At 31.0% G+C, this 11,398-nt stretch overlaps 1 protein-coding gene across 2 annotated transcripts; it reads left to right on the forward strand.

Moving 5' to 3' along the window:
* The first annotated feature begins 492 nt into the window (after positions 1-492).
* On the forward strand, positions 493-10,611 carry LOC113554949 (fibroblast growth factor receptor homolog 1-like). 2 transcript variants are annotated; one of them, XM_026959100.1, is made up of 16 exons: positions 493-609; positions 2,717-2,873; positions 2,941-3,224; positions 3,477-3,653; positions 3,730-3,929; positions 4,209-4,341; positions 4,428-4,619; positions 4,807-4,998; positions 5,141-5,328; positions 6,037-6,175; positions 6,267-6,508; positions 6,638-6,869; positions 6,953-7,251; positions 7,440-7,633; positions 8,599-8,739; positions 9,107-10,611. In XM_026959100.1, exons 1-16 carry the CDS (start codon positions 498-500, stop codon positions 9,303-9,305), a joined length of 3,081 nt encoding a protein of 1,026 aa, XP_026814901.1. In that variant the 5' UTR covers positions 493-497; the 3' UTR covers positions 9,306-10,611. The 2 variants fall into 2 exon arrangements, with proteins under 2 accessions (XP_026814901.1, XP_026814902.1); XM_026959101.1 differs by lacking the exon at positions 5,141-5,328 and adding an exon at positions 5,601-5,785 and having other exon boundaries at positions 9,107-10,610.
* Positions 10,612-11,398: the final 787 nt, after the last annotated feature.

The following is an 11,398-nucleotide window of genomic DNA, read 5'->3' on the forward strand; positions in this document are numbered from 1 at the left end:
ATCTCGTATATCATGTACTGTAGTACGTCTTCGTTCTTGTAAAACACACGTTGAAGTGCTCGGATAGGCCGCTCCTAATCGTTTAATGGTGGTTTTATTAACGGACAGAGATAACGACGTCTCGATGCCTCTCGTCTGGCCCTGTTTCGTGCGGAGGAGACAATAGTGATTGAGAGTGTATGGAGCCGCATGTAAATTGAGATAAAAGCAGGGACGAACGGAAGAAACCAATCTGACCAAACGCGAGGAGGTCCCTACTTGAACGTCACTCAAGTGGTCGCGCATCATCTCGAATCTGATATAAACATATAATCTTATAGTAGGATTGAAAGGCAATATTATAAACGTGAACTGTAATATGGTAGTAGTAGCTTAAGTTATTAATTTTTCCTAATATTTTTAATGATTTATTTTGCATTTCCTATTTATTTATAATATTATTGTTGTTATACTAAATTAAAAGATTTGTTTTTTTTTGTTTTTTAGAAAATCGAAAAATGATTAATCATCGGGTTCCGTTGAAACTATTACCAACGGTAGTTGTGGCGATTGTCTTCCTAGTTGAAGGATTGTGCCTACCAGCCCATTCGAAAAATATAATATTAGAAGGTAAATATAAATTTAAACGCATTAATAAAATAATATAACATAAATTTCAGGTCAATTATTATTTGATTCAAAATTGTCTGTAGTCGTGGTATATAAACTGCTTTCGAGTTATTATTATACTTGCAGAAATTAAATTTAAACTCGGCCTTTGTCAAAAAAAAGAAAACAAACTTGCTCGTGATTTGTATTAAAAACGAATTCATAGATCATGTTCTATAATAATAACGGTCTGGCGGATTCAGATATGAAAAAAACAGGGTGTATTAGTCACAGTAAATTTTAAGGAAATACACACACACACACACACACACACACACACATAGAAATTTAACATGTGTATGATTCATTAACATCACAGACGGAGACGTGTCTCAGACGCACGAGGGTATGTACTATATGTATGTATGTCATATGTATGGTGGCGTCTAATATCCGTGTATATGTTATTAAAATAATTATTTTACTGCGATCAAAAACTGGCGCCGATTCGCGTTATTCGTTGGCAACCGACGATAGATCATTATAATACAGTCGTTGTCCGTTTATAATAATAACAATAATAATAATAATAATAATATATATATACGTACATTGTATAACAGTTTTGCAACAGACCGAATTCAAAACAAAACGGACGTCGTTCATTTTTTGTACGGTTGTTGCTCAGGATTCGGAAATCGGCCGTATAGAAAATAATCCGTGCGAATCACCACCTCACGTATAATACTTCTGCACACACTCACACATACACATACATAGGACATTGTATACAATATATCATATTATAAGTGTGCGTATCATGTAGGTATATTATAATATATTGTATACATGCAGTCGCGTGTTTATGTTCTATTACATATATTATATAAAAATATCCAAACGCCAAAGGTTAGTAGTTCACTATGACCTTTGGAACGTGTCCAGGAACGGGTACGGAATATTGCTAAGGCGGCCATTTGATTTTTTACAGTATTTTTTTTTCTATTTATTTATTTTTTCTCGGAACGCAGTGCAAAGAAACTCGTGTATATTTTTCAGAATTGCGGGAGGGTCGCAGTTTAAAAATACGTTTCGAAACGGTATTGGATTTCGAATAAAAATATAAAAAAATCTTATCCGACTCGGATGTTGCCATAATACGTATGCATACACACACACAATTACTAATGTTATTATTATATATATATTTATAGGTATACATTATCCCGACCAAAGCGTTGGTTATTATGATAATAACAATATTTCTTTTGTGTGCTTATATTATTATTACATACTACGTAGTTCTGAGAGGTATATGCCAGCGAAGGAAATCAAACGTCTTTTTGCGTATGACCTTAAAATGGACTTGTCTAGATTTTTTTTCTAAAGGTGTCGGTTAAAAATATCGCTGCTAACATAAAAATGTCATACGACAACTGTATTTACGAACGTGTTTACCATAATATTTTAATATATGATACATCGTTCAATTACTCTGGTCTCATCTATAATATTTGGCGTTAGTTTCATTTCATCTAAATAAGGTGTATAAAAATTATTATAACGCTCATAAAAAAATAAGTATTTATTCGCCTGAAGCAGTCGTTTTATTAATCATGTTTATTCGTACGCAACCATTGCGCGTGCACGCGTGTTTAAATATAGAATTAACGTTTGAATGTATGAAAGTTTGAATCTTGTTTTTCAAAATATAAATTTCTATAATATAGACGGATAAAAAATATAGATTTTCACATAATATAATCGCTGAAAAAAACTCGTATGTACGTTGATTTAGTTATAAACTTTATAATATTGTTTTACATTTTTAAATTAAATTAATAATAAAATAAATAGTAATGACTATGATGAACAATACGTCTTATAATATAATATTATTATTTACCACAAAAATTTAACAATTTTTTCAGAATTAAACTAGTGCTACGAATAGGTATTTTGTATAAGTATGAACTTATTATAATAATTAATAATCGATTGAAATTTAACATTATTAATGTGTTTTAATATTACTTTATATAATATAGTAGTAGGAGCAGTGTTTTAGTTAAATAAGTAAATGTTTTTATTTTTTCATAATAATGTATTCTATCGTTTTATTATTTAGATGAAGTGAGTACTGTTCCGGCTGTAGAAGGTGACCGTTTAAACATAAAATGCGATTATTCAGAAGCCATTAAGATCTCTAAGGTGCAATGGACAAAAGAGTCAGACGATGAAACTCCGTTTGACTCACCAAGCATATTGTCAAAAAAATTGCAATGGTATACATTTTTCAAAAATAATTAAGTAAACGATTACTGATAAGTATTGTTTATGTCGATTCCGTAGGTTGCGTTTCAAGAATGTGAAACACTCTGATCACGGTCGGTATTCTTGCTTGATTAGTGGTTTTACCGAGAATGGAATGTTTTCTAAATGGCGAAATTTCACGTTAATAACGTATAAAAGGTCGGAAACTACCGGTAATGGAAAATCACTGAAAATGACAGCGCCTCTGAGTCTTTCACACCGAAAGGACGGAGTCAAACCGAAATTCATCAACAGACTTTTCATGGATAATAATGTCGCGTTATTAGTAGATGACATTTTAACACTGAGTTGCCCCTTTGAGAGTAAGCAATTTGTATTTTCATTTTATTTTTAACTATAATATATTTAATTATGGATATTCAATACACTTTATTACCTCTTCTCTGTGAATTGTATACGTCAAAGATATTAAAGAAGGTATAATTATTTATGCTTTGTTCATCTGACATAAATGAAAAAAATATAATTTATTTGTTCATATACAGAGAGAATAACGTACATATAGTGTGTTTTCTTAATTAAAATTAATAAATGTATATGTTTTTTGATTACAGGTACATCTGATGTAGTTTTTTCTTGGTATAAAAATGATTTGTTACTCGTAGAAGGAGGTGCAGACGTTAATAATTACACTTTGACTCAAGTAAAATTGTCAGATGCGGGAAATTACACTTGTACAGTGAAAAACGATTTCGGTTCTATCCAACACAAATTTAATGTGGATGTTTATGGTATGGGTGATTATAAATTAGTGCATCATTTTTATTTCTGATTATACCTAATTGGTTAAATTAAATTTATTTACAGAGGATCAAAACAAATTGCCTCTTTTAGTCGAATATCCGCACAATTTGACTTTAAAACCTGGGGACACGGCACGGTTTTCTTGCAAGACATTTGATCAACTTTATACAAAAGTTGATTGGTATTTTCTGAATGGTACAAATCCACGAGATATAGAGACCGAGGACCTTTTATTATTTAAAAAGATGGCCAACAATCACAACGTGAGATTATTATTAATGTATTATTTATAGATTTATCAATCTTAATTTATTATTTGACAGCTATAAAACGCACATTCTTATATTTTATTTAGTAAATGAATATTAATAGTTTCAAATTTTCATTAAATAGGCTATAGCTAATAAGAAAAATGTATATTTAACGCTATCATAATAGTTAATACGTTAATTTTTTTTACAAATAATTTAATTCTAATACATTTATGCATAGTTAAAATATTATAATTGGAAGACATAAGAATAAATATAATTTTTTTATAGGTTAAATTGTTTAATGGTGTATTGGTACTCGAAGGTGTCACAGTCGATGATGTTGGTTGGTATGTTTGTTACACAAATGGATCAAAAACGCGTGTAATGACTGGTGCTAAATTGGACGTGGACAAAAGTTTGGGTATGTAGAATCATATTTATTTTGCTTTGAAATTCAATTTAATAATATTATCATGTGGTTATTGAAATTTTTAATTTTAATTTTAGTTAATGATGGAAATGATCAAGACTCTGGAATAGAAGTAGAAGACGGAGAAATTGTCGATAATTCAAGAAAAATTGGGTTTTTCAATGCAACAGAAAATTCCACTCCTCCTAAATTCACGAAACTTGATAGCATGCACAGAGTGATCGCAAAGCCCGCCGGAAATATGTTGAAGTTGAAATGTGTAGCTGAAGGTAATTGTCAAGTTTATATATTGATGAGAGTAGCATATAGTAGTTAAAAATTAAAATTGTCCGATATTAATTAATTCAATTGGAATTAAACATATTGTATACTTAAAATTTACGATGTATATTTTCCATCGTTGTATATTGTGATATAGCGATCGTTTAATAATGATTAATTGCATCGTGTGTACAGGTAATCCTTTACCGAACGTAACATGGTACAAAGACGGTGTTACGCCACCTCAACGTCAACTGGGTATAGCCAGGTACACACAGTGGGCCATCATCCTGGAAGATCTGGTAACGGCAGATTCCGGTAATTACACGTGCAAAGTGAGCAATGAGAACGGATGTATAGATTTCACTTATAAGGTCGAAATAATAGGTAAGCATATTAGCGACGATCGTCGCACAGTATAATATCGTTTAGTAGCTGATAACATGATAACATAATATTAAAATGATTTGGAAAAAACATACGAAATATTGAAACTAATTTTACGAAATCCACCCCAAAATAAAAACAGAACGATTTCCGCATAAGCCCTACATTAAAGAAGGGCAGCCTCATAACGTCACCACATTGGTACACACCAACGTATCGTTTGAATGCACTCCGCTAGCCGATCTCGAACCGTACATGCGATGGTTTTATCATAACGCCAGTGTCGGGAACGTCAACGAAGCAAATCTCGAAAACGGCACTGTCATACAGGTACCGAAAGCCAAACTTTTGGAAATCGGTGGCATGCTATGGTGGTGTTTGCGCGTGGTTTTGGGGCTTATATTTATTATAATTAATTATATTATGTACATGTAAATATATACACACACAAACACACACACACACATCGGAGCGTGTATATTTTTATTTTTATTTGGGATGGAAGCTATACACATTATAATAATTATTATGAACGTGTAAAACGCGTCACGTGCACAAAGTTGTTAAACGTGTTTACCTGTAATTTTTTTTTATTATTTTAGAGCGGTTACACCATCGTCCGGTGTTTACGGAAGCACCTCACAATCTTACTTTGGTGTTGGGTGGTTCTGGTGTTTTGGCGTGCAAGGTGTTGTCGGACTTGCATCCGTACATCGGATGGTATATTGGGGAAATCACGGTGGAGAATACTGAAAACCTAAACTTAACAACAATGGTGAAGGTCGAGGTACGCTTGGGAATCAAAAAAAAAAAAAAAATTGAGCTTTTCGGTTAACTAACACGCTTTACGCTTATAATATTATATTGTATATTGCTATAACCATCACTCACTCGCAGTAATGGTGTATTTTTATTTTCGCTTCGTTCGATTTGCCGGGTCTTAGAAACATAATATTATATAATAATTTCCTAAGACATATCATTTATTCGTAATAACCGTGTAAATGAATCGTGTCTGACCTCTCGCGTCTATTGTAGAACGGCGCTCCCAGCGAAGGCAACCCCGAATTATTGCAACTGTCTAACGTAACGCATTTGGACGAAGGATGGTATACATGCGTGGCCGGTAACAGTTTGGGCATGAGCTACGCCAGTGCCTATTTAAAAGTTGTTGACGGTAAGTTAATAATTGTGGAAATCGAAATTTTATCGATATAACACATTGGTTTACTGTTGATATAATCAAGTATATTATGACAATATTTTAGAGTTGGAAGATCCGATAAAAATCAAAGCTTTTCAATTACAAACGTACCAATTGGCTGCTCTAGGCATTAGCTTCGCACTGGTCATTATCGTGTGCATCATAATGCTGGTGTGCAGTCAGAGGAAGAGGGAGAAATTGAAGGAACTGGTGGCGAGAGAATCAGCTAGAAACGCTATGATCACTCAATGGACCAAGAAAATAATTATCGAAAAACAACAAATGGCCGATGCCAGTGAACCATTGGTGAGTTGAATTCTATACTGACAATATTACCTATGTACAAATATATATTTTTATTTTTTCATTATTAAATTATGATATTTGAATAAATATTTTATGATAATAATATATCCAATTAATTATGTATTTCAGTTGATGCCCGTAGTGAAAATCGAAAAACAAAAAAGCAAATATACAAAATTAGACCAGGTGTGTATGTCCGAGTACGAGTTACCTCTCGATCCTTGTTGGGAATTTTCGAGAGACAATCTATCATTGGGTAAAACTCTTGGCGAAGGCGCATTCGGCAAAGTCTTACGTGGCGAAGCCGATGGAATTTTGTGCGAAAATGTAATGAGCACGGTGGCGGTAAAAATGTTGAAAGGTAATTATTTTTTTTTTAACGTCAAATTTGTCGGTACCTATTTAAAATATAAAAATGTTTAATTTAATTTATAATTTATGCAGACGGACACACTGATACTGAAATGATGGATTTAGTATCGGAAATGGAAATGATGAAGATGATCGGTAAACATGTGAACATCATAAACTTATTGGGATGTTGTACACAAGACGGACCTTTGTATGTGTTAGTGGAATTTGCATTACACGGCAACCTTAGGGATTTCTTGAGACAACATAGGCCATCTTCAGGCTACGAACCAGCTATTGGATCAAACCTCAAAGACACTTTAACGCAAAAGGATTTAGTTTCGTTTGCATATCAAGTTGCCAGAGGAATGGAGTATTTGGCATCGAGGAAGGTGAGAAATATATTTCAACCAATAGTCGGTCATACACTGTGTTATAGTTTTAATTCAAAAAATTAGAAATATTATTTAAAAAAATTGATGTACATAATTTCAATATGTATAATAATAAGTATATGTATTTACTTAGTTATTATATATTTATGTTATCTAACTTTAAGTTTTTTTTATTTGTTATGTAGTGTATTCATAGAGATTTAGCAGCAAGAAATGTCTTGGTAAGCGAAGACTTTGTAATGAAAATTGCAGACTTTGGTTTAGCTAGAGACATTCAGAATCAAGAATATTATAGGAAAACTACAGACGGAAGACTTCCGGTAAAATGGATGGCGCCAGAAGCTCTATTCCATAGAGTGTACACGAATCAATCGGACGTGTAAGTTAAAATTGTTTTTAATGAAAAAAAATCTCATAAATATTTAATGAATTTGTATACCATCAAGACTTAAAATTCTGTATTGTTACTGAAATAATCAACTAAAAGTAAAAACATTGATATCGGGCTATAATATACAAATTTATAACTTAAATATTTATGAAATAGTAAGCTAATAATCAATATATAATAACCAAAATTGTTTCAATAGATATATTGAAACAGTTTTTGACAAATTTAAATTAAATTAAAAAAAAAAAAAAATAAATATAACACGAGTAGGTATATTATATTTTATGAATAATAAATAACAATAATGTGCTAATAGTAACAGATTAAAATCGTACGTATGTCCACAGTGAATTTATTTTTTTTTGTACAGTAACTAAATTAAAATACTAATGTATTTATGGACAGATCATGAGAAATTGAATAAGCTTGATTTTTAGCATCTGAATTCATAAAAATAAATAATAAGTTTTTTAAAATTAATATCCAACAAAAACAGGTATTTTATAAATTACAATTTTAATTAACCTCCTTTAAGCTTGATAGCTTGTGTTGGAAAAAGGGATTTATTATAGTTAAAAATATTAAATAATAATAAAATAATGAGATAATATAACCATTTAAACAATATAAATATCTTATAACTTTTTGAACATAATATAATATAAACATAATAAAATTACATTTAAAAATAAATAGACAAAGAACAATTTAACAGGGATAGGTAATATTATTTTTATAGTTCTTAGATTACGATGGAGAAATCGTCGTATAAACGTGTATAATATTATGAATCATTATGAGAATTGGCATATTTACAAAATCGTAGATTTAATATTTGACGTTGTAAATGCTGTGTATAATAACATGATGGTTAATATAATTATAAACGATAATGCATTACAGTTACGGTAAAGTGTAATGACTTATTTTGTTGCTTATATTTAAAAATATAGATGGTCTTACGGAGTTCTGTTGTGGGAAATAATGACTTTGGGAGGTACGCCTTATCCTTCCGTGCCCAACATGGAGCAGTTGTTCAATCTGCTTCAGAGCGGACATCGTATGGAGAAACCGTCTTGCTGTTCTCTGGAAATGTAAGTTTGCAATTTTTTTACTAGGTATAATATATATTATAAAACCGTCGAGTCACCTAGTTCACATTTATTGGTTCCCAAAGAAGCATTATTTAAACATCGAACAAAAAAAATCGATTAGCGAATCTTAGGATTTACGCTATACGATGCGTATAATCGATTATTAATTCCAAAACGATATCGGTATCGAACGTTTCCGACGACAACACCATCGGTATGGTCGATCGGACATCGCTTATTTGCTTTACACAAAATATATATATATATTTTTTTTTAACAATCATACGTGTGCAAATTTAATTCCGGACTTCCGGTATACAGAGGTCATTGTTATTAATGTGTGGTTTTTCGCTTGCGTATTCTTCAGATACATGATAATGCGGGACTGTTGGAGTTACCATCCGAACGAGAGGCCCATGTTCGACGAGCTGGTGGAGAGTCTCGATCAGATACTGTCGGTGACGGCCAACCAGGAGTACGTGGACTTCGGGCTGCCGCAGCTGGACACGCCGCCCACCAGCCAGGAGTCGTTCGACGAAAACGATCTGGTCAATTTCGCCGGATGATTTCGCGTCCGATAAACCCGCACCACGTCGTCGGACGGTTCATATTGTATTATATCGTCGTCGGTGTGCGTGCGCTCCTCCCCCACGGGCCCGGTGGACCACAGTTTCCTTTAGCTCGAGACGAGAGCCGCATCAGTATTTCCCATAACTTCTATGTTATATTATAATATGTATTATAGTATAATACGACGTATGTTCCGTGGATGTTCACATTTTTGCCGTAGTAGACGATAATAACGAGTACATAATATTATAACATTATTTATTTATTATTATTATTAATTTAATACACCGAATTTAAGTAGGCATATAATATGATATTATTGTAAATAATTTTTGTGTAAAACGAATTATTGTGTTATTGATTTTAATTATTTAATTGTTTGTAAAATACTAGTTTTGTTTTATCGTTATGTTATAATACCGCATATGTTTTTTGTTGTGTTTAAACTGGATGGAAATTGAAAAAAAAAATTAGACGGTATGCAATGAAAGCGAACGGCGCGCGGCGCGACAAGACTGAATATCGTACGGAATCAAGACTTAATGATAAAAATTTCCGTATGTTTAAAGATGCGGGGATATATTATTGTAATAATGATATTTCTACAGATTGGAAATGTCCAACAATCGAATATCCCTGTTTTTATCATAAAATGTATAAATCATATTATATTGTACACATTTATTTTAATTTATATATATATATATATATATATATATAACCGTGATTGTAATATTCGTTAAACAAACGTAAAACATAATTTTAACTCGATCATGAGAGACTTCTAGTCAAGTGTAGGCATATACCGCCAAACTGTTGTATAGTATATTATGAAATAATCGCGTATTTTCTCAACCACTATGCGTTTATGATTCACGAAATTAATTTATCGCAATAACGGTAAATATCGTTGTGACGTTTTTATTTTCTCATTTGTTTACTTTTTTTATATAAAACGAGTGTCCGATATGTTTTAAATTGTCATTGTACTGTTATTATATTAAATACCAGTCGATTTCAAACGTGGTAGCCCGCCTTCAGCATTATTTCACAAGTGTTTAATGCTTAATCGTATCTGCCACCATTCTCATTTTAATTTGTATTTTTCGATCGAGGTAATGAATTAGTATGGTATATTATCTATACAATATAATATTATGTAATTATGGTAAGATAGATTAAATGTAAATTATTTTTATTTTTAATATCTTTAATTATATTGTATAAGTATTTTTTTAGTTTTAAAGTAAAGGCTACAATACTACTATCGTTAAAATAGTATTTATATACTAATCATTTAACATTACTACTAAATAATATTAAAATATGTTAAGTAAATAAAGATATATGAAAACATTATGGAATCATTAAAAATGTATTATTATCTATTATATTATGTAGTACAAATATATATTTTACAAACTTTTAAGTTACAGATTATAAAATGTGAAATAATTTATTACAATGATTACTTTTGTGATTTGTAATTATGTTTGATTTTCTAATTATGGATATATTATAATTGAAGTAAATGCATAAAGACGAATACCAATCTTAACGATATTTCATTAATGTCAAATTCTAAGCATTTTTGAATCTTGTCAAAAGTCTTTTTGCGAAACATGTTCTAAATTAATGTTTGGAACAAAAAATTTAACCATTGTAATTTTGTCGCGTTATATGTATCAACTGAAGCAAAACGGTAAACGATAGAAATAAATTGAAATTTACTTTAAAATTCATAATATGACAAACATTGAGAAAGGTACCTAAAATAAGTTAATATATTTAACACCTAGGTATAAACATTTTATTTTATTTCACATTTAATTATACAATAATACATACAAATTATACTAAACAAGTCGCCCTTGTGCATTTCGTAGCCCTGACAAAATGCACGGCATTTAATGTAATGCGTGTTGATAAATAATTTTTTTTCTTTTCTTTTAATTCTTGTATACTTCTATAATAACAAGCATACATTTGTGATTTTTAATATTTAAAATAAAATTAATAACTTCTATACAAGAATCGGTTGATTGAATTTTATAATTTGAGTATTAGAACGCGGAACACAATTTAAAGT

Source organism: Rhopalosiphum maidis, chromosome 2, assembly GCF_003676215.2.
Source record: "Rhopalosiphum maidis isolate BTI-1 chromosome 2, ASM367621v3, whole genome shotgun sequence".
Taxonomy (NCBI): Eukaryota; Metazoa; Arthropoda; class Insecta; order Hemiptera; family Aphididae; genus Rhopalosiphum; species Rhopalosiphum maidis.